Source organism: Mustela erminea, chromosome 3, assembly GCF_009829155.1.
Source record: "Mustela erminea isolate mMusErm1 chromosome 3, mMusErm1.Pri, whole genome shotgun sequence".
Lineage (NCBI taxonomy): Eukaryota > Metazoa > Chordata > Mammalia > Carnivora > Mustelidae > Mustela > Mustela erminea.
This window is the reverse complement of record NC_045616.1, coordinates 155,868,993-155,892,616: the sequence shown is the minus strand read 5'-3', so window position 1 is coordinate 155,892,616 and position 23,624 is coordinate 155,868,993. Positions and strand designations below refer to the sequence as shown.

General features: G+C 47.2%; 1 protein-coding gene across 4 annotated transcripts in view; it reads right to left on the bottom strand.

Moving 5' to 3' along the window:
* Positions 1–267: 267 nt before the first annotated feature.
* The window catches only part of CTNND2 (catenin delta 2), a 901,368-nt gene continuing 878,011 nt past the window's right edge, over positions 268–23,624 (bottom strand). For all 4 annotated transcript variants that reach the window (XM_032337744.1, XM_032337745.1, XM_032337748.1 and 1 more), the window contains 4 exons: positions 19,369–19,495; positions 15,981–16,112; positions 9,710–9,783; positions 268–2,138 (listed from right to left, as the gene is read on the bottom strand). In XM_032337744.1, the coding sequence (XP_032193635.1) occupies positions 1,878–2,138; positions 9,710–9,783; positions 15,981–16,112; positions 19,369–19,495 (594 nt within the window). In that variant the 3' untranslated portion in view covers positions 268–1,877. The remainder of the gene's footprint in view (positions 2,139–9,709; positions 9,784–15,980; positions 16,113–19,368; positions 19,496–23,624) is intronic.

Here is a 23,624-nt window from a genome sequence, read left to right as displayed (position 1 = left end):
AGGAACCCACCAAAACGTGGAGTCCTGGAGGAAACGATGCAACAAGCTCCAGCTTGCTGGTAATTTGTAGGAGAATTCATATGTAAATTTCCATCTCTTGCTCTATTCAGGGAAATTAGCTTTTTGTTTGCAAAAACACACATGAGCAAAAAATCTTTTGATTGTTGTTAAATTTGGGGAAGGAACCGCTGATTTTGGACTTAGAGCTGAATTAAGCTGTGTAGCGTGAAGGGGAGCAAGTTTTAAAGGAAGATGGCAGCCAATTTCTTTTGTTATTTAATTTTTATTTTTTCCAAGAACAGTTAACATTTACTTAGGCACCTATTGGCCTCAGTCACTTGCATCTAGAGAGCAAAGCTAATTTACCCACAGCCCGTGTTCTTTTAAATGGTTAGCCTTATTTCTTAGCTCTGTTAACCACTAGTCTAACATTAGCTTCAAGTTCAATTTTAATAATCTAATCCATAATGGTCCACTGCTCCCTGCCACATGAACAAAAAGTTTGGGGGTAATAAGGCGAGCAGTTTACATTTTCTGTTGATACTTCAAGTAATTGGCCCCAAAGTGAAATTATTGAGTTGGCCATGGTTTATTGTGTTCTGAGGGCATAAAACGTGGAAGGAAATGGACCTGTAGAAAGAGGTGGTATCCAAGAATGTGTGAAAGTGTGAAAATCCTATAACTTCACTTCAACTGGCCTAATATCCTGAGTCACTAGATGGTCAGAAAGTAGATGCAGTACAAGAGGAACAAACCGATGTACATTGATACCAAAAACCAGAAACAAAGCTTGTACAAGATGAACAGCGGATGAAATAGCTTCTATCAAAATAAAATCTCACACAGGTCCTTTTTACACATACGAGGACATACACACACCCACACGCGCACAGACACACAAGCAAGAATGTGTATTTTGTAAGATAGGTCCTTGGAAATAGACATTCTTAGCAAATATGGATGACAGATCAATTGTAATTTATTTTCTTTTAACACTGTATCATCATAAAGAAAACTGGTATAAATGAAAAAATCTATTTCAAATATCTACATCTAAAATTTTAGGCAGTGAAAAAGCACTTTGTTGACAAGGAGTGTGGAATGATGGATGTTAATTGTCAGAAACTGCTGAATGCCTTGTTTAGTTGCCACAAACAAATTCACAGATCAGAACGAACAATACTGCTAAATATTCCTTTTTTTCCCATTTTTTTTTTGTTAAAACATACTGGGAGAAAGAAAAGAGAAGAAAAACTGGAAATCCATACATCTTTCAAAAGTTTGAAATCGAAGCAATATTTAGAACCGTAGATGAGGAAACACTACGCATGGTAGAATATACACGATGCGTTTTTCTCCTTTAATCTGTAATGTACATCAAATACTTTACAACAATGCATTAACAAAAGGCAAGAAACGTCTTGCTGTACAGAGGAACCCCAATGCAACTTGAAGCCTAGAATCACAACGGATGAAGAGAGAAAACAAAGCGTGAGAAGCCGTCCCTCTAACGTGTGTGAACTACGCCGCCCCTTGTGCTTAACGGTACCCTTCACGCCCTACCACCCCGCCCGTCTCCTCTACTGCCTTCTGCCACGTTCAAGGCAAAGCACTTTTTTTTACACCCTACAGCTCCAACTAGAAAGGTGTTGTACAGTGTCCTGGTCAGGATCACTCCAGCTTCCTACTGACTTCCAAGCTAACGTTCGGTTCATTTAGCTTTCTAAAAGAGCTTGTAATAGGTCCTTACTGGTTATCACAGCCTTCCTACGGAACAGGCTTTAACAAACTAAATTTGCAGGGGGGAAAAGAAAAGCAATGTCTTGTGGTATGCATGCACATGCATTGTTCCCGGAGCGCCTCGCGCCGCCCGCTCCTCACACCCAGGAGTCGGGGGAGGCGGGGTAGTGGCTCGTTTCATAGTTCAGTTCACTGTAGGGACGGGCAGCTGAGTAGAAGTCGACATAGTTGCCGGTGGACTTGAGTCCCAGGTGCATGGTGTACTCACTGGCGGGAGGGCGATGGTGGACCTGGTCCTCGAAGAAGGACTCGTCGTAGTTTCTCGTGGAATTCTGAAATGGCTGGTAGGTCTCGTAGTCTTTCCTGCTGGGCTCCTGTGGGACTGGCTGTGCTGGAACCTGCACAGAAAAGAAGATCCACCTGGGCTGGTTCGCTCTCCCAGGACGCAGCCTCCCCATGCCCGAGGTGCTCAAGCCTCCCAGGAAGGCTGGGCCTCCACCCGCGCGACCGCCAGCACCGCGTGTCTGCAAACACTGCGAGCTGCTGATTGCCCTTCCTTCCAAAAGTTGGTTCCTGGGTCCACATGCCAGCATTCTTGCATAATCTTTATTAAAAATTATGATTATGCTAAAACAGACAGAACATGGAATTTGCCATTTCGACTGCTTTTAAATGGACAGTTTGGTGGCATTCAGTACATCTGCGGTGATGTGTGCCCATCACCAGTATCCGCTTCCAGATCTTTCATCACCTCACACAGAAACTTGACACCTATGGAACATAACTCACCACTTTCCCCTTGCTTCAGCCCGTGGAAGCTGTCATCCCGCATTCTGTCTCTGAACTTCACCACTCCAGACAACTCAGAGAAGTATTTAGTATGTGTCTTTTTGTGTCCAGCTTCTTTCCCTTACCATAATGTCCTCAAAGACCATCCACTTTGTAGCATGGGACAAGATTTCCTCCTTTCTTAAGGCTGAACAGTATTCCATTGTATCATTTCACTACATTTTGTTTATCTGTTCACCTGTTGATGGCCACTTGGGTTGTTTGCTCTGTTGGCTGTTGTGAATAATGCTATAATGAATGTGGGTACTCCGGTACCTGTTGGAGTCCCTGCTTTCAGTTTTGGGGGTATGTACTTAAAAGCGGCATTGCTGGACCCTTTGTTTTTTTATTATTAACATATAATGTATTATTATCCGCAGGGGTACAGGTCTGTGAGTCACCAGGTTTACACACTTCACAGCACTCACCATAGCACATGCCCTCCCCAATGTCCATAACCCAGCCACCCTCTCCCTAACCCCCTCCCCCCGGCAACCCTCAGTTTGTTCTGTGAGACTAAGAGTCTCTTATGGTTTTTCTGGACCCTTCGTTAATTCAGTGTTTAACTCTTCAAGGAATTGCAGAACTGACTTAAGCGCTGGACTTTTTGGCTACATAATCTGTTTTAAATGGAAGAGGACAGACTAGAAGCTGTAGAACACGAGGGGTTGGTTTTCCTTTCCTGCATTGCTTTCTTACACCTAGGCGCTGCAATCCCAGACAAAGAGACAATGAAGATTTACAAGGTCTAATGGTCACTTGGGGATCGTCCTGCCGGCGCAGTGGGCTGTGATCAATACCTCCCTGGAGGACGGAGGCTTCCCACTGGTAGGGCCATTCCATCACACTCACCTCAGTGAGCAGGGAGCGTGGCCTCAAAAGGATACGCAGAAAAGCACATGATGAAAAGAGGGCCTCCACTCCAAATATAACATACTCCGAAGGACTGACATGTTTCCCAACTTGGTTTAGTTAAGAATTGATTGAATTTGAGACTATTGTGGGATTATGAAGCTCTTGGTTGGCAGAAAGGGGCCTTCGGGATTCTACGGTGACCCTCAGCCCACCCCTACTCCTTGTTTTCCCTCTTGTCCTTTGCACATTGCTCTCTGATGTCAGGGGCCTTGAAAGGCTAAAGGGGTCACAGGAGCCTCTGAGATATGTATGGTCAAGTATTAGTTCCCTCTGCTTGGTTTTAAGGACAGTAAGACCAAGAGTGTTCATGGCTGACAATTAGCACTTACATGTGGGGGGTCTGGATATCCTCTGGGGTACTTTTTTTTTTTTTTTAAAGATTTTATTTATTTATTTGATACAGAGAGACAGAGAGGGAGGGAACACAAGCAGGGAAAGCGGAAGAGGGAGAAGCAGGCTCCCTGCTGAGTGGGGAAATGGATGTGGGGCTCGATCCCAGAACGCTGGCATCATGACCTGAGCCAAAGGCAGACACTTAACGACCAAGCCACTCAGGTGCCCCTGGGGTCCCTTTTTAAGCACCGAGCCTCTAACGTAAGCAGAACCACCCCCCCCCCCCCACCCTGCCCACAGCTAGATCATACAGTCATGCATGAAGCTCTGCTCATGGCAATAATTGGGGAAGAGGTCTGGTGTGAATGATGGAATGCTCCTAATGAAACACGATTTGATCAGCTCTGAGCAGATTCAGTAATTCCCTATTAATTTAACTAAGGCTTAGCATGGAAATGTCCTATAGAAATTGGTCCTAGTTAATAGGTAATGATTTGTAATTAGCACGTTGCCTGTAAATGAATGCTTCTAATGACCCGCACATAATTCTTCTCTCAAGTAAGTGAAACTCCCTCTTTTACATGTAATTGATTTACACTAGTAATTGACCTGTTCTTCAAAGAAGTGGTGAACTTCATCCTAGCTGCCCCCCACTATGTCCCACACTTCCAGTTAGCGGAGGGTGATGAGTGAGGTGTCAGGCCACCTGCAAAACATCTGTTAGCCGAGGAGCTTGGCCACGAGAGGGACATTTGGAATTAATCTTTAGCGTCTGTAATTAAACAAGACCAGGTATATGAAATTACTTGGCTAGGCTGAGGTGCCCTGTGCTGTTCTTTGAAGAGCTGGGTGCTATGCTGAACGGCACTCCAACAACGAGTTGCAGCTGAAGCAATGAGCATACAGAGGGCTGGAGCTGGGTGGTTTAGAAAAATCACATGGGAAGGAGCTAGTGTCTGCTGTGTTTCTCTGTCAGTGGGCACTATACCCAACACTTTAACAGATTCTTCTTATGTTTCTGACTATTTAAAGGTTAAACAATATGTAAGTATATATGTGTATATATATGTACATTTACTTATATGTTTGTATGTACGTATGTAAGCGCATCTGTCATCTGTATCTCCTTTCCTTCCTCCCTCTTTTCTCTATCTTCCTATCCAACCATCCGTCCATCCATCCATCCATCCATCCATCCATCTGTCTGCCCGTCCATCCATCCAATCCCCCCTTTATAGATGACAACACTGAAGCTCAGAGAGGTAAAGAAACTTGTCCAGGATGTCACAGCTAGTGGGGTTGTGAGATCGGGATTTGAACCCGTGTCTGGCCGACTCTGAAGTCCACATTCTCTCCACCACATGAGCACAGTTTCAGTGGAGCCAAACTGGCCGATCCTCAGGGGGCCAGCCTCACTGGGTTGACTCCAGGCTCTATAATAAGAAGGGAGGCCAGTGGACAAGGGAACCCCAGGAGAGCTCTCACTTCGCCGTGTCGGTCTCAGTGGCTGGGGGTGGGGAGGTCTGCCGGGGATATCACTTGCAGGCTCGTGGCTCTCCCCCACAGTGGCTGCTTCTTTCAGGCGTTTGCATGACATGTTTCAAATTTCTTAGTGTCACCATCTTCTCTCTGGTTGGTGGATGTCTTTAGGTTGGGCAAAAGCTTATTTTAATCTCTTACCTTGAGGAATTGCCTTTTCAGTTCCCCTGTATTGGTTGTAAAGTCTCATGCCAACCCCTTCTGAGGTTTAGTCCTGCAGCTCTGAGAGCGTGTGAGAGCAGACTCTCCAGAACTGGGTGACAGGTACCACTACTGTCTGGAGGGATTGAATTCACTCCCTGGCCTCCTGGTGTAGATGTTCACTGTGGATGTACATTTGCACTGTAGGAATGTTGGCTGTATTCAAAATTAGATAAAATGCTCTCAAATATAAGCCCTCCTTATGGAGGAGCTAAAAATAAATGCATTTTTAATGTTCCACTGTTCGCATAAAGCAGATTTCTATGAAGGAAGCAGAACAAGGTATAGCAGGGGTATATTCCGAATTTGCGTGTCTGCTGTGGTTCAGAGAAGCCCTGACACACCCAAGGAGCCTGAGGCTGTTGCCTGCTTTTGCCTTAAGGCAGCATCCTTTTTGGGGTCGGGGGTGCAACCAGCCAGCTCACGTAGGGATACTGGCTGGGGTCCATGTTCTTGGCGCTCGGTCCTATGACTCCTGCTCCCATAAAGTCATCGCTATTGAACTTTTTCCCCAATAGTTGGATGTTTAGTTTAAATTAGGAAGGACCCTGCCACTTCTCTACCCCTCACTACCCACATACAGAAAACTGTGTTTATTCCTCACTGGGTTTGCCTACAAACTGGACTGATCACTAGTACAGGAAAACAGCTGCCCATTACAGATCTTCAAACTTCACCATAGGCTGAAAGCTGAAGACTCAGGCTGTTAATAGACAATGAAAAAGTTCACGAGGTAAGGATTCATGGTTCTCAGAGTCTAGTCCCGAGACCAGCAGCTCAACATCACCTGGAAGCTTTTTAGAGATGCAAATTTCCTCATCTCTGGGGACAACTTTACCTGCCCTGCCCCCTTGGCAGTGAAACTGAGGACACCAACCAGGACCTTAAGATGCTGTTTGATGTAATAATTTGATGGTTGTCATCAAAACACCAAACCCCTTTATCTCTAGTTTATGAACACAAAATTCTGTTGCTAGATACGGTTATCTACATTATAACTAAGTGATAGATATAGTTGAACACGTTTTCTTTATAAGTAGGGGATAAACTAGTAGAAGGTCAGTTGGATTTTGGGGGGATTGAGGTAGTTAACTCTTAAAATGACTCCTGCAACCAGCTGATTGGAGACCTACAAACTGAGGACCATGAACCTTACTTCACACCCATGGCTGTTTCCTCTAGGAGTGCTGAGGCTCAGAACTCAATGAAAATGAGGCAGGAGTCCCAGGTGGTGTCACGGGCAGTGTTGCAGCTGAGTAGCTTCCTGGCTCCCTTTCCACTGCGTCATGGAAAGCCTGGCTCCCAGTTATTGCCCTGGACCCTCACTTGGCCACTGCATTCTGGGTTGGGGCCTCGTTCCCAGCTCTCACTGCCTTTGTCTCCTCTTGTATGCCTACCTCAAGCCTGTTTCCTTCAGTGCAATGCTTCTTCTTGGAGATGAGTTGCTGTCCAGCCTCCTCTATGAAGCTGGTCAGGCCCAGCTAGGGACCAAGTCAGCCAGGAGACGAGCCCTCAGCAGGCATCAAGCACTGAAATGGAATGGACCCTGGCACGCCCCTCCTGGTTAGATTGTTCAAGCTGGTCTTTTACTAGCTGTGAGGTTGGGAGGTCATTTTTAACCTGGGAAAGTGTCAAAAACGAAAGCATTCCATAAATCTAAAGTGTTGGCCCTGCCCACATGGCCAGAAAATCTAAATCATGAAGGCTGTGTACAAGGTTGTCTCTAGAACTGCCCAGCTGGAAGAGAACCACATCTCCTCCTCTTTCGAATGGTTAGGGTGGTCATACCTTCCAGATTCCCAGCAAGGAGGGCTAAAAGGAGGGCCAGAGTTGATTCCAGTAACCAACCAGAGTGGCCTGCAGTGTCATAAGGATTTACTTGGAACTTGTTTTAGGGAAAAACCAGATCTTTCAAATGGATATTTTTAAATGTTGCTTGATATTAGAGTGGGGTTAATAGTCCACTCATCTACTTCCCTCTGCTGGACTGCTCAGGGAATAATGATGGCCCTGAGCTATCACCTTGGAGCTCAGCTCAACAGGTGGCCTGCCAGGAGCATCTCCCCTGTGTTGACAAGGGGCGCCAAGCCTGAACTCCATCCAGGCCGGGCTTCCCAGCATTTGCCTGGGGCACCGTGGCCTTGACAATCCCCACTGAGTCTGAGTGCACTCTGGGGCACCCTGGGGAAAAGGCCACACTAGGTTGTGCTTACTCTCCCGGCAGGGATGCCATCTTAGCGCATTAATTTCAATTTGCTTAATTGTTCATCATAGGCTCAGGTAAAAAGAATGCGCCCCTTAGAGCCACTGGGGGACCATCTTATAAATCTAGATTGCAGGCAGTCTTAAGGAAACCAAAGTAAGCCATCCTGTAAGTTGCCAGGGACCTCTGGGCCACACCTGCGCATGTCTTCACTGCCAACGACAGTGGAATCCAGGGAGAGAAAGGCTGATACAGAATAAGCCAATTCTTGGGATGAGCTTCTCTCAACCTGCAGAGACTAAAGACTACTCCTACACTCTTGGATGCAAAGTCAGGGTCCAATCACATCCTGACCAATATCTTTAAGGGCTATAGACAATTCTCACTGTTCCTGGTATTTACTAAAAGATAAAGGTTGGTTTTCATAATTGAAATTGGCATTTCCCATACACTTTGTTCCCGTTTTCCTTTGTGTTTGAGCGGGCATGTTGATATGCAGATTGCTGCTGGCCACCCCTGGTGAGCACTTGTCTAGCACTCTTGCACTTATTTATTTATTCATTGACCTCTTTGCTTTTAGCAAAGACCAGAACTGAGGGAGGTGAAGTAGATGTTAGCAACGTGTCAGGCAGGCCATGGGGCCTGGGCTTTCACCAGGGGCTTGCAGACAACACCAGATGTCTTCCAGAGTGGCTGCGTATGGCCTGGAACATTCAAAGCAATGGCATCACCCCTCTACCTACTACCATTTCTCCTGTGGATGAGTGATCAGAAAAAAAGGTAATTTAAGGTCGAGGAGATACTCTCCATGTCCTCCTCCTTCCTCTCTTGGAAATGGTCCTACACAAGACACTCTATCTACTAGGGCAGGTCCCTTTCCTTTACAAAGACGCTGCCCAGCCAGGTGTTGAGAAAAACCCAGCACATTCCCCCCATGTTTACTGTCCTCTGGTCACTTTGATCAAACAAACAGCTTTCAGATGTACTTTCAGCCCAACTTTCCTGACACAAGGCGGGAATCTAGAGCATCTACAGCAGCCAGCTCTGGCGGTGGTTACCGGCAGCCAACAGTTACGAGGAATGCCTGTCTTCCTGTAGTGACCACTACAAGGGACAAACGAATGAAGTTATCAATCAATGAGGCAGCCGTGGCTGTGCTGCTTGCTTCTACAGCTCCCACAAAACCACAGAGAGAGAGAGAGAGAGAGAGAGAGAGAAAAAGAGCCTCCAGTGAATGCTTGCCAAAGAAGACAAACACACACACACACTTAGCCCAGTTCTTGAAGGGGCTACTCTTAGCATTCCTCAAACTGGAACATGTACACGAATCACCTAAATGTCTTGATGAAAGGCAACTCTGATGCTTTTGTTGCATCAGATAGATTAGGGGTAGGGGTCCGAGAAAAATCTCTTCCAACAAGCTCCTTTGGGGCACTGATGCTGCCAGTCTCCCCAACTAGACTGAGCAACAAGGCACTCCTCAATACACCCATTTAGTTGTTCACTCTTGAATGTGTCATCTCTATTTTATTAGTAACTATCACATGTAATGAATGCTTTCCTCCAAACAACACCTGGCTGGGTTACGGGAGCAAACGAATCCCTGTCTAGTAATCACACAACATTATCTAGAAACCAGACTCTTCCACTCATGTATTTGAGCTTTTTGTTTTGGATCATAGTAGACAACTTGCTTGCTACCACCCAATGAAGTGAGTGGCTGTAGTGAAATCAAAACCCATTTTTAAATTTGAAGCCATTCCAGTGACTGCCAGGACCCCACGCACACACGCTGTGGCAAATGTGAATGGGACAGCAGCAGGGAATGTTATTTTCTTTTTTCAGTCCTTTACGTAGGCTATGTAGGAGCTAATTTATTTTTTTTCCAATTCCAGGATATTTCACGCGAGTCAAAGGGGAAATGGACCCAAACGTGCCCGTCTCCTCTACCTGGTTATGTTTGATGTCTTCAGCGGGCGCACCATAGGAATTCCTGTACAAAGTTGAAATTCCAGTGTTTTGAGCTGAAAAGGGGGGAACAAAGAGGGAAAGAAAAAGTATTAGCAAAGAAGACAAGGTTTCAAGTGAGGAATAATGGGGATTGGGGCAAGTTCTTGCCCTAACAGAGCTTGGTTTCTCGGGGTGCATTCCAAGTGCCATGGCACGTGGGAGAATCCCTTGGCTCTGGACTCTTCATTTTATATGCAGATATAAGAAAGAAGAACAGTTAGGGGTTCTATCAAATCCCCATAGCCCGGGAGTCTCTTGCAGTCACGTTTAGACTGCACACAGGGTTGGGCCGGTCAGCAAACAGATGGGAAGCTTGCCAGGATTCTAGTCTCTTTCTCTGGTGAGAACCGGCGGCTAATAAAAGCTTGTCTCCCGCACGGAGGCATGCAGGCATCTTTATGAGCGACTTAGAGTTGAGCTGGAGAACGACAAGGATGAAATTTCTAATTTGGGCTCACAGAGTGCTTAATCATCACGCAGACAGTTCATTTCTCAAAGGCCCAAAGGCCGGGCAGGAAGCACCATCGGCATCTGTCCGGCACGCCTCGGGGGCTGCAGCTCTGGAACCCAGCTAGACACTGGGACAGGAGCCGCCCCCCCCCCCCCCCCCCCCCCCGCTCTTGAGACTGGCCTGCAGGTTAGCCAAAAGGAGGGAAGGTCTGCTCTGCTGGCCAGCAGCTTTCAAAGGCGCGGGCAGGGTTTGCCCCCTTCCTCCCCTACAATCTTCAGGTTCAGGCCGCAGGCCCAGAGGAAGGGCCCAGGATGCCACTCCCCTCGTAATCATTTTTATGATTAAAGAATGTTCTGGAAAGAACTAAGTGTCAGTGGGGGTATAAAACACTCCAGAAACTAAGAAAGCCTTATCTTTTGCTTCCAGTGTCTACGTAATGGTAAACTAGGATGACGCACCCTAACTACTTTCTTACAGACACAGTTCCTGGAGACACAAGGTCAGTAATATCGACCACTCCACCCATGACTATTAATTCAAGCACCTAACTCCTGTGCAGGAAAAGTCCTCTTGGAAATCTGTGCTTAAGAAAGTGAGAGCTGAGGGCCCATTCTGGATTTTAAAGGCCCCCCTGACATCTCCTCTGGTTGGGTGTGCGTAGCTCCTGTCTGCATTTTTCCTGGACCCCTGCCAGCTACAGACTCTTCCCTGACAGCCCACCGACCCTGCTCTTCCACCCTCGCCGTTCCCAGGAGCCAACCCATCTTGCTGGACAGACGGGATTAGGTCACTGCAGTGTCCTGCCAAGGTACGAGGCGCGGGATCGGGCCCGGATTGATATCCTGCAGGATCTCCCTCCCTTCTCTCGGCCGGGGAGTCCTAGCCACACTGGCCTCTTTCCTTGCTTGACCCGGGCCAGCCGGCCTTGCTTCCGGGATGTGGGTTTGCTGATCCTTCTCCCTGGAACTCATTTCCCACAGGTTCTGGATTGCCTCTCCCTGTTAGGGTTCAGTCTCTTGCTCAAGCTCCTGAGAGCAGCCCTGCCCACCTGGGATCCCGTGTCTTCGGAACCTGTTTATCTTCTCCATCATACACAACCTCACGTGGTACTACCTTGGTGGTGAGTTCGTTCTTTTGTCCACCTCACGTGGCACCTCCCTTCACCTACGACAGCAGATGTACTGGGACGTCAGAAATCGGTCTGTCCTGCCACCTTCACCAGTACATTTGGTCTGGGACAGCACCTGGCCTCGGCAGATGCTCACAGAGTCAGGGCTTTATTTGCTGAGGCAATGAGTGAAGCGTAACCCTGAGAATATATGTCCTCAGCACTGCCATGTGCTGATGAAAAATGTCATTGCAGGGTGAAATTTTGTGGTTTTCTCTTTTCTGTTACTTGGAACAAAATGCATTTTTTTATTTGCTGGAACATGCACTGTTAGACCCTTGTGCCCCTCTCTCTGTCTCCTTAGAAACTAAAGAGGCTTCTATTAGAAGTTCTTCCCTCCTGCCCTTTGGTCCACTTCACCTGTTTAAGAGAGGGTGTGTAGCCAATATTGAACTTGCGGCTTTTGCAAACACATGAAGCAGGTGTCTTCATGGACACTCTGCTCTTGTACGTCTGACCAAGAGGACACATGTAAGGAAATGCCTTTCTTCTTTTGTATAAGCCCCGATTTCCAACTGAATCAACACACGGAAGATGAGAATGGCTTTAATAAGGCATAAGAGAGACTGACACAAACGGGCTAGACCATTTGATGTAAAGGCATCTGGGAAGCTCAGATGGGAGGGCAAACTCCCCTGGGTGAATTTTAAAGTCAGGCCGTGTAGCTGCTGGGATCACACAGCCCTTCCCTGATGCAAGCTTCTGAACACGTAATGTTCCCGGGGAATCATGACCATGAGCAATAGCTCTCGTCAGCCTGCATGCCTGAATGAACAGCTGATTCTGGCCTTCTGAGGGCTCCACGATAGCAAGAGAACACTAAGGGGAGAAGGCATTTTGAAAGATTCTGTCTCAGCTAGATAATGAATCCAGAAGAGGTGAGTGGGGGAAGCCTGGCACAAAAAACCCAGGTGGATCTGCACGTCTAAGGGCTCAGTAGAGGAGATTCAAACCCAGCAAGAACCTGCTCTCCCTTTAAGCCGTCCCACATGGTGTTTTGAGGGTGAAGCTTCCCATGACTTTCCCATAGCTGAGGGAGCGTTTTCTTTGGGGGAAATGGTAGGACATCCTCTGATTTCTTAGAAACAAGGGAGACGGCAGTTTTCAGGTATTTTTCAATGTACTATATGGTAAGTGTCCTCCGGATATTTGTGAATGGTAACAAGTACTGCTCTTGATGTGGAGGACACGAGAAATCTGATGTGCATGTCAATGCTGAAATGATGGGCATGTGCAAAAGTGCCATGGAGCCGGAGCTGGCCATTCATCCTTTCCATTCCTGTGCGAGATGGGGGCTTCCACCGGTTAGCTGGGTGCTTATTCATGCCAGTGTGGAAGGTAGTAAGTAGACACCTCCTCCATCACCAACTCCTCCAGCACCAACTCTTCCTCCACCATCACCACTTCCTCCATCATCACTACTTCCACTATCACCACCTCGACCATCACCTCCTCCACCAATACCGCCGCTAACTTCTCCATTACCACCTCCTCCATCACCACATCTTCCACCACCTCTCCCATCATCACTGTCTCTTCCATCACCATAGCACCTCCTTCATCACCAACTCTACCTCCACCATTACCACCTTCACCATCTCCTCCATCACTTCCTCCACCACCAACACCTCTTCCATCACCTTCTTCACTATTACCTTCTTTATCTCCTCCATCACCACCTCTGCCATCACCTCCTCCACCATCACCAACTCTACCTCCACAGTCACCACCTTCACCATCTCCTCCATCATCATCACCATCTTTCACCATTACCTCCTCCATCATCACCGCTTCTATGTCCACATCGCCACCTTCACCTCCTCCATCACTTCCTCCATCACCACCTCCACCATCACCATCTCCACCTCTTCTGTCACCTCCTCCACTATCACCTTCTTCATCTCCTCCATCACCACCTTGACCATCACCTCCCCCACCCCACCAACTCTACCTCCACCATCACCACCTTCACCATCTCCTCCATCATCACCACCACCTTCTACCATCACCTCCTCCACCATCACCACTTCTACTTCCACATCACTGCCTTCACCTCCTCCATCACTTCCTCCGTCACCACCTCCACCATCGTCAGCTGCACCTCTTCTATCACCTCCTCTGCTATCACCTTCTCCAACTCCTCTATCACTTCCTCCACCATCACCACCTCTACCTCCACCATCATTTCCTTCACCCCCTCCATTATCTCCTCCACCTCCATCACTGCCTCCACCATCACCAACTCTACCTCCGCCATCACCACCTACACCATCTCCTCCATCATCACCGCCATCTTCTACCATCACCTCCTCCACTATCACCACTTCTACTTCCATGTCACCACCTCCTCCATTACCATCTCCACCATCTCCACCATCACCTCCACCATTCTACCACTACTTCCACCATCATCCCCAACTTCACTACCTCCACCACCAGCAACACCACCACCATCTCCACTATATCACCTCCACCACTACGATCACTACCACCAACACAGTAGATAATAACAACTGACTTTTGCACAGTACTCGTTGGCTTAAAGGGAACCTTACTGTATACACATATGTTCAATGTTTTTTCAGGCTTGCTAGGTGATCATTAGTGTAGTTTTGAATTCCTTTTTTTTTAATTGCTTTTTTAAAGTAAGTCAGAGCAAAGATGCTTAAGCCTCTTAAATAAGTGCAAAAAGTGACATATATCTGAATACTGGAATTATCAAGATCCCTGTCATTAAACTTCTAGAAACAGGTCAGATTTTATTTTTCAGTCATTATGTGTGCCTGGCATGATTATGTACCATTGGAACTATGCCAACAGAAACACTCCCACATTCAAAAGCCTTCTGAGTGATTTTACTGGGCAAGAGAGAAAAGTTACATAACAATTCAGTCAACTTCAGAATTGTTTTTGTAACTGTAGTCTCAACTGGCTATCCCAGAGTGCCAGCAATGTGGCTACTGGGGGCGATCATAATCGCAGAATGAATGAACTAAGGGAACTGGGTGTCACTACTCTAGAGTAACTGGTACAAATTAGATTCTCTGCTGAATGTGTTGACTCTAGGGACTCGGCATTCAGCTTCCCAGCTTCCTCTGTTCATGCTTGTCTACAATAGGGGCAACACTGAAGGCAGGAAAAACAGTGAATAAGAATAATAAGGTATGTTCTGTGTAATGAGTGCAGACGTGAGGCTGAGACATTCCCTGGGAGGTGTATACGTGGAGGGCAGAGTGCTGACCCTGGGGCTGTGCATCAGAAACGTCTTGTTTACTGTGCTTTTCTCTCTTGCAGTCATGCAGAGCTACCATGGAAAACACTGCCCTAGGGGTAAACACATTTACCATTAGAAAAATGTATCTTAAATGGCCTGGGACTGGAAAACATCTTAATAAATCATCCAATTTTTTTCTCTTCTGCTTCCCTGTAGGTCTACACCTAAATAATACTTGAGAAACTAAAACTTTTAAGATCCTCTTGATGCGAAGGTCTCAGTGTCTGTTCAGGATTATGGCCTTCATACTTCCCAGGTTCATGAACAGCCTCATCTGGCTATGTTCTGTTAAAACCCTATTCCTCATGGTCTATTTTCATGAGAGACCCACCCACACTTCCACGTGGCAGAGAAGGCAGTGGAATCCCTATTAGAGAGCCTGTTGGCTCTGAAAACTCGGCTTTCAAGGCATAACCCCCCTACACCAATACCCCCAAGTCCTGCTTCTTGGAGGAAGGGAGAAACTGGGGCAGGGGAAGTGTATGGAAAGCAAGGAGGGGATGATGAATGGGAACAAGGAGAGTCGCAGAGAACAGAAAGGAGTCAGGGGCAAGGCTGGTTATTAGAAAGGCTGGGCAGCGCATGTTGCATGGGTGGCAATGGGTACCGATTTTGGCCTTGCTGGAATCACAGTTGATGAGGAAGGAGAGACAAGGGGTATGACTGGGGTAGTGAAGGATGGAGGGCACAAGACCTCAACGCATCCATACAGAAACTGCGATTATTGGTTCTCATGAATCTCTTTGGTGGTCTGTCATGATAAAAGATGGGTTTCATGTCAAGAAGAGAAAATGTCTCAGCAGGAGTTCTGTGGGCCCTGGAATTCTTTTTTTTTTTTTTTTTGTTCTTTTCCCCTCGCTTCCCCTTCTGTTCTCATCCATTTTCCCTTCCTTCTATTCACGATGGCCAAGCTTGGCTACGGCGCACCCACCATCTTGAATCCTCCCCACTCCAGATTATGGCAGCTAAGAAGAGCTCTAGCGTGACTCCTCTTTCTAGTTTGAGGGAACATTATGAGCGGGGCAAGCAAGAAGGAAAGGGGGAGGTGAGAGGTGAAAGACAGAATGAAGTGTGCATAGAGAACATTTTCCCTCAGTTATTTTCAGGTATGAGATACTCCGCTTTTATTCCTCTGGCTTAATCTCCCTGCCCCCAATTCCTGAGACTCCTTGCTGTCAAGCTCTCAAGTGAGCTGCTAGCTGCTCAGTCCTGCTGAGCTGCTGAGCGTGACTTGTAGTCTCATGTCCCAGCCCTCGGCCCTGTCCCAGATCACGTCACCAGCTCTGAGGAGGAGAGGCACATACATGGTCACGCTCACCTGTCATGGTGTCTTTCCTGGAAGTGTGTTCTCCTGTAGTTCCGTGGTAAGTGGCATTGCTGCCAGTGGATTCATAGTCTGTTTTCCTTTCTTTGAGGCTGATCATTTCCCGAGGTGAAGCTGGGGCACTTGCTACATAAAGAAATCAAAAGGAAGACCTTCTGTGTCTCATTCCACAGCCCGGATAGCTTTCCGCAGAAAGAGCTAAGGTCACGAAGACACATGGCTCAACCTGTACCAGTGTGTGTACGCGGACCTGCTGGTTCTTTATTCTTTGGGCTCTTGTCTTTACCCCTTCCCGAACTCCTTGTCATTCGGTGCTTTGCAGTGAAGGGGGCACTCGGCTTGGGGGCTGGTAATTAAAGACTATCTCCTGGGGCCATCTTTCTTAGGAAGGTATTCTGATGGGGATATGACCTACCGAGTACGGGACAGTTTGAAGAATGAGATCAGACTTGTTTTCTTTATTTCTCTTTCTCTGCTCTGCTCTTCTCTTTCCCTCCCTTCCACTCTCCCCTTCTCCCCTTGCTTCTTTTCTTCCTTTTTTCCTTTGTAAAAATCAGATGTGTTTCAGAGGAGTTGTTACTGATTTTGGAGAATCCCTGATTAAAATAAATGCAGTCTTGCTTGAATACTGAGTGACCCAGAAACTGTCCTGAAGGAAGCCAGATGAACACCTAGGATGTTTTGTGGGGCTGAAGTCACCCAGCCCGCAAAGTTCAGCCCATGGTGCGGGCTGGGCAGGGCGTGCAAAGAGCTCGCTCCCCATTGAGCTGTCCCTGATGAATGTCCCCATCAATCTCTCTCCCCGACACCTTAGCACCCTGGCCACTTGCTGCCTTTTGCACCCGGGGAGGGAGCCCCATCTTCTCTTTAGGTCCCTGTCATTAAGTTTAGTATCTTCTATGAGCAAATCCCTATACTAGACACTGGGGAAAAGAAACATGAATCATGTCACTTTCTGAACTTGTGGAGGACAGGAAACGGACATGCAAATCAACAGAAGCGGGGGAGGAGGGGATGGACAGTAGTACACATTGTAGCCACGGCTGGCGAGAGGGAGCCTTTACCCATCCTTTCCTGAGAGGCAGCCTGCTGACTTCTCACACCTACTCAAACAAAATCCAGGCTCGCCATTCAGCTATCAAAACCCCGAGAGGTTCCCAAACCTGGCTTCCCGCTACAATTAAATCCTTGGAATACTTTAAAAAATACTGATACTTGAGCCCCACCCGGAACTAGCTGGATCAGAAGCTCGGGGTGTAAGTTTACTGGGAAGACAGAGAAGAAAAGGGCATTTGCTCCACATGACTGGACTGGGCTGTGTGTCCAGTTCGCACGTGTTCTCAGCACGTGGGCCGCTGGCTTTCGCTCACCGTGTCCACCCTCTACCACTCTCTCTCCTGTCCTCCGTTCTCTGTCACCCTCTCCTGGGACAGTCCTTTCCCTGACCCTGCTCCTTTGCTTCTATGCCCTCTTGCGTAAAGCTTAGCCTTTTACAAGTCGCCGCCAGGCCACCACGAAGGTACAATATTTTGGAGCCTCTTGACCAAAGCTTTCAAAATTAGCATCTAATAGAGTGCAGATGGTGGGGTTTATTAAAGTATGTCAAGTGTGTAATTACCTTTCAAGACCTCAAACACAGTGGTCCGAAAACTAAGATTACACTCCTGGAAAAAAATCAAATCACGCAAACAAGTGTTCACTTGGTGTCTTCGATGTGCCTCAGGAGGAAGGAGCAGGCAGTGCCCTTGCGGAATGGCTGCGGTAGCTCTTGGACCTCTGCCCCTTCTCCTTCCAGCACCTTCTGATCTACTGCGTCATTTCATCTCTCTAACACCGAGGTGTCGTAATAATTAGGGCTTTTAAAAAGACACCATCTTTGTGCTTCCCACACCCACTATGTTTTATCTTTTTAAAAATTTTATTTTATTTATTTATTTGACACAGAGAGGGAGATCACAAGGAGGCAGAGAGGCAGTCAGGGAGAGAGAGGAGGAAGCAGGCTCCCCCCCGAGCAGAGAGCCCGATGCGGGACTCGATCCCAGGACCCTGAGATCATGACCCGAGGTGAAGGCAGAGGCTTAACCCACTAAGCCACCCAGGTGCCCCTATCTTTTTAAGATGTATGGGGTAATAAACATGAAAGGTCACCCCTGTGCTTCCAAAGGTGGAAATTTCTTCGTCTCACGGTGGTGTCCGGTTCTTGTCTAGTGCAGAATGGAATGTTAGAAGCCGTTACACCACACTAGAAACAGAGGCTTTCCCGCGGCTGGGAGAGTCATTTATTTCAGTCAAATGTTCCCCATTCACGTCTGGTTTTCGTCATCATCCTGACAGTAAAGTGTGGTGTAAAGTTCAATGACCAGTGATCTCAAGGGTGGACGGGCACTCTCCTGCCATGCCCTCTGGGACCGGTTCCCCAGCAGACAGAGGGCAGCAAAGAGCAAGGAGAAACTCTTCTTAAGTAAAAACCTAGATAGTGGTGTGTGCGTACACGCGTGTGCGTGCACACACATGCACATGTATGTGTATATACATGCACACCTATCTAGGTATTTATATATTTATTTATTCATCTTTCCTTCTCACAACAAAACTCCAAGTGCAGAAATCAAAAGCTTGGTTTTTAGACTTACACTTGGAATAAAGACAGTGGAGACTATGCCACTTATATATTAAATGATGGGCTCCTACTTGGTCCTTAATTTTTTCCTTCATCTTAGGCATTATCTAATGTGACTGAAAAGGGTATAAAAATGAAGTATTTTTATAAGTAAATAAGAGTAGATAGTTGAAAATTCAAGCAATAGAAACAGGACAAAATTAGAAAAATATTCAACTGAGTGACTTAATAGTTCCAGGTGGTTGTGATAAGACTTTATCAAGGATTTATTGGCTGGTTTAAAGGTAATAATAGCAGGCTAATCAGGTTTGGAGTAGTAACGAAACCCTCAATGGGATATTTCAAATGTATGTCATTTTACAGCTGGAAAAGCATGCCCTTTCTCCCTCACTCTGTTATTCTAATTGCAATCAATACAATGCAACTCAAACTATTTTAAGTTGGAAAGTGTGCACAGAAAACCCTGATTTGCAAACATCTAACGCTATCTTCATTCTTGTTGTTTGATGAAGGCAGGCGCATGACATACATTTCGTGTGTGTAACACCTGTTAGAGATCTTTAGAAATCTGTTAGAAGGGCTGTGAGTCTGTATGAACACGACACAAAGTTACCACTGCTAGGAAAGGAAAAGGGACTCATTTGGTGTTTGTAGCCAATGTCCAACTGGGACGGCTCTCCTTCCGGGGGGGTCAGCCAGGGCTGGAGGGAGGGCCCTGGCACCAGGAGAAATGAGGACTGGCGGACTCTGGGCGTCTCTTACCTGAGCGGTTGTTGGGAGACACTCGCACAGGGGAGATGGAGGGCGTGCGGGAGGAGGAGTAGGGCCTTTGCCGATCCCTCTCGATGGTCGACGATGAGGCTACGAAGTGATACTGTGACCATCCGTCCTGCAATAGACCGCATATGCCCATTAAGTGGGGAAGGTAGAGTGATTCTTCATCCCCTGACATTTCGAAGTTCCCAACATCTGATTTTGTAAAACATTTCCACTGTCTGTCAAAAGCGATCATGGAGCCTGAGATCGCGGAGCCCTGCTTGATCTTCAAGGTGAGTGGAGAGGAGGGGTGTGACCTGAGACCCACCTCGCTCCCTCTAGACAGTCTGCCACGACGAAGCCTGCTTTTAAAGGGCTGGCTTTCCTTTCCAGATGCTGAATAAACAGACTCTTTATTTACATGAAAATACGGTGCTTAGAATGTGAGATGACCCTGAAACTGTCTATTCTTTATGGACCCGGGTCCAGCTCTGCCTGGCCCACTTCTCACGACCGTCACTGTGTATGCACACCCAGAGGGGTATGGCATGTTCTCTGGTTTAATCCAGAAACCGTATTTTTCACTTTAGAGTCCATACAGAATGTGTCTTACCAACTAATCCTCCATTAAGCCTTCTCTTTTATAAAGATTTTTAAAATTTATTCATTAGACATCAGACAGAGAGCGAGCGAGTGAGTGCACGAGCAGGAGGAAGGGTCAGCGAGAGAGGGAGAAGTGGGATCCTGACCTGAGCCGAAGGCAGATGCTTAACTGGCTGAGCCACCCAGGCACCCCTGGATTAAGCCTTCTAATATCTAGTAAATATGCAATAAGACACATATACTGGTTTTCATTTTAAAAACCAAAGACATACACTGTGGATCATTTCATGAATTTAGAAACCATAAAGAAGAAAAAAACTGTCAGTAGTTCCACCCTGCCCCAGAACTCCTGTTAACACGCCACAATAACTCCTTCCAGTGTTTTCTCCTTTTTAATTCAATTTATAGATATCAAAGTCAGATGTCAAATAGCAGTGACACTACCCCAAGGAAGAGAAGACTCGTCTGTCCCTTCATGCTCCCCCCCACACCATTCCTGCATCACAGAGGCAACCAGTGAAACTCTTCGGGCCTTTTTTTTTTTTTTCTGGTTATATTTAGACTTTTAAGAGACTCAACATTCTATTAAAGAATCATTGCAGGCAGAAATAGATGGAAGTTAATGAAGAACAAAATTCATACTCATTTCAGTATTTGTGTCTTTGTTTCTCTAATTCTGATTCTTATTCTGTTTGGCTGGTAGGATAAAGCCAAGGTTAGACGTTTGCTATTTTAAAGCTATTACTTAGCTCTTAATTGAGAATTTACTACAAGGCGATATTTTCTCAACAATCTCATGGGCTGGATGCCATTAGCATCCCATTTTACTGAGGCTTAGACAGTTAATAGGCCACCTAAAGTCAAACACTAGCAAGTAAAGAAATAGTGATACTGAAATGTGGCACACTTACAAGTACTTGAAGGTGAGCAGATCAAGGAATTCAGATCAGAAAATACTAGTGTTTTTAGATTATGGGATGTGGCAATGGACAACTTTGTAGCAGGGACCTGGAGGATGACAACGACCCAGATACCCAAGCCAAAGGAAGAGCAGATGAGAAGAGCAGATGTGCTATGCACAGATGAGAGCCATCGGAAGTCTCCATGGCTGAGGCGTGATCAAGGGGCACCAAGAAATCGAGAAGCCTTCCGAGTGTCTAGAAGAGTTTGGGGAGAGTAGAATAGAACCAGGGATACCAAGTAATAAGCTATTCCACTGGAGGAGGGAGACACAATCCTGGCTCGGATAGGGGCCGATGATGAGCTATGGGCAGATTTGGCATCTGTGTTGGAGGATTTGCTGATGACTTGGCTATTGGGTGAAGGAGAGAAGAATAAAGCTTTACCCCAGGCTTCTGGTGTGAACCACAGGAGACTGGAGTTGCCATTTCCTGAGATAAGGAATACTGGGAGAGAAATAGCTTTCGGTGGTGAAATCCATGCTGCCCTTTGGGACAAGATGGGTAGAGATGTCTATTTGGACATGAAAGAGAAGATACAGAATAAAGCAGAATCTGCAAATCGGGATTTCAGGAGCAATGTCAGGGCTGGAGATAACACTCTGGAGTTCAGCATAGAGATGTTATTGAGCGCAAGGGGAACGGAAAGAAACATGAATGAAAATAACGGCAAGCAGGAGATAGGTGGGCGAGCCCTGGGACACTCTAATATGTAAGGGGTGTGCAAAAGAAGACTCAGAGGAGCCTGAGAAGGGACAGAGAGAGCTGGAAGGAGGGCCAGGAGGGTGTGAGGTCAGGCAAGACAAGGAAAGCGGATGCGTGACGGAGACCAGCTGAACGACAGGCAGGACCGGGAACTGACCACCAGCCTGGGGAACATGTAAGCCATCATGACGGGACAAAAGTACTTTCTTTGGTCAGGCCGGCATATGTCTAACTCAGGTGGGCTCCAAAGATAGTGAAAATTGATGAACGGAAGAGTAAGATCCGGCCACTTTGACAGAGTTTTATTATTACAGAGAGTGGAGAAATGGGGCTTGGAGAGATTGAGTGACCAAGAGATGTCTTCAGAGATCACCTGGGAGATAGAGTGTTTCATTCGCCATTGGGAGTGACTCAACAGATAAGACCAAGGAGCTGGTGATGCCACAGAGGAAGCAAGCAGTTGCAGGAGGGAATTTCAGAGAGGACTGCTTGGAAGATTAGGGAACAAGGGGCTCGTGGACCATGAGAAGAGCACGTGGTCTGCTCGTGGACCAGAAGAAGGAGGACAGCTGGGCTGTGTGGGCGGGGGATTTGGTAGCAGGCAGATGAGGCCGTTCTCTTGTATTTTCTTGCATGTTCTCCAGGTGGGGTGAGAAGTGAGGTCATCTGCTGAGTGTGAGGAAGATTTGGAGATTAAGGAATAGGACGGAGGAAGGGAAAGGAGGAGGGGGACAGAGAAAGGAAGAAGAGAAGGTATGAAATGGTTCTTGGGAGGGGGCAAGGTGACCACAGCCCAGGGTCTAGTGGCCAGGGTGCCCAGTACAAGGAATTTAAAAAGAGACAGCAGGGCAGCATGTTGCTTGTTTTTCTCCAGCCAAGTTCAGCTACCCTGTGGCGGGTGGGGGTGGGTGGGTGGGTAGATGGACTTGGATGGGAGTGGTCAGGAAGTAGCTTGAAGGAGACGGGGACTGCAAACAGAATGCCATGGAAGCCCATGGAATCCAGCCAGGGATAGAAGCAAGGGAAGATGTTGGGGAAGAGACGGAGAATGAAAACTACATGGTGGGCTACAGATCCTAAAACCATCCCAGGCTGTTGGAGTGAGGGTACTTCATAGATGCTGGGGTGTCTCCAGGGGAGTGAGGTGGGAAATGAAACAGCTACCACAGGAGAGGGCAGCAGGGAGAGGGGGAGGGGGGCATGTGTTCAGGGACAGCCCAGTGTCAGAGTGAGAAGACGGGGGTGGGTGATGCATACGGGGCTTTTCCTGAGAGCAGACCATGGGTCAAAGAGGGAGACGAAGGCAGGTGCATGTGGGCAGGTAGGTCGAAGGCAGAAGGTAGAAGCGGGGAAGCAGGTAGAAGAAAGGTGGGGTATTGGGGCAGATTACTAGACATTCCCAAACTTTAAATGATGGTTCCAGTAACCATAGATGACTCAAGAGTCTTGACTGAGGTGATGAGGGTTGTAAGGCTTCAGTGCTCCTCAGGGAAAGGTGGGAGAGGGCACACTAAGGGCTAGGTGTGGGGACAGGAGGAGAAAATGTCTCCACGGGAATTCTGTGCCTTTCCCTTCAGTCCTCCATGGGTGGTGGCAAGCACGGGGAAGGAGCAGTCTTACAAAAGCATGTGCAGGATGGGGGCCATTTCAAAAGTGTATATGGGGGTGCCTGGGTGACTCAGATGGGTAAGCAGCTGCTTTCCGCTCAGGTCATGATTCCCAGGTTCTGGGATCGAGCCCCATGTCTGGCTCCCTGCTCAGTGGGGGAATCTGCTTCTCCCTCCTCTTCCTCTGCCTCTCCACCTGTTTATGCTCTGTTTCTGTTTTGCAAATGAATAAATAAAGTCTTAAAAAAACAAAACAAAAATAAAAACAAAAAATGTATATGCAGGGTGCTTGGGTGGCTCAGTCAGTTAAGCGTCTGCCTTCGGCTCAGGTCATGATCCCAGGATCCTGGGACCGAGCCCCGCACTGGGCTCCCTGATCAGTGGGGAG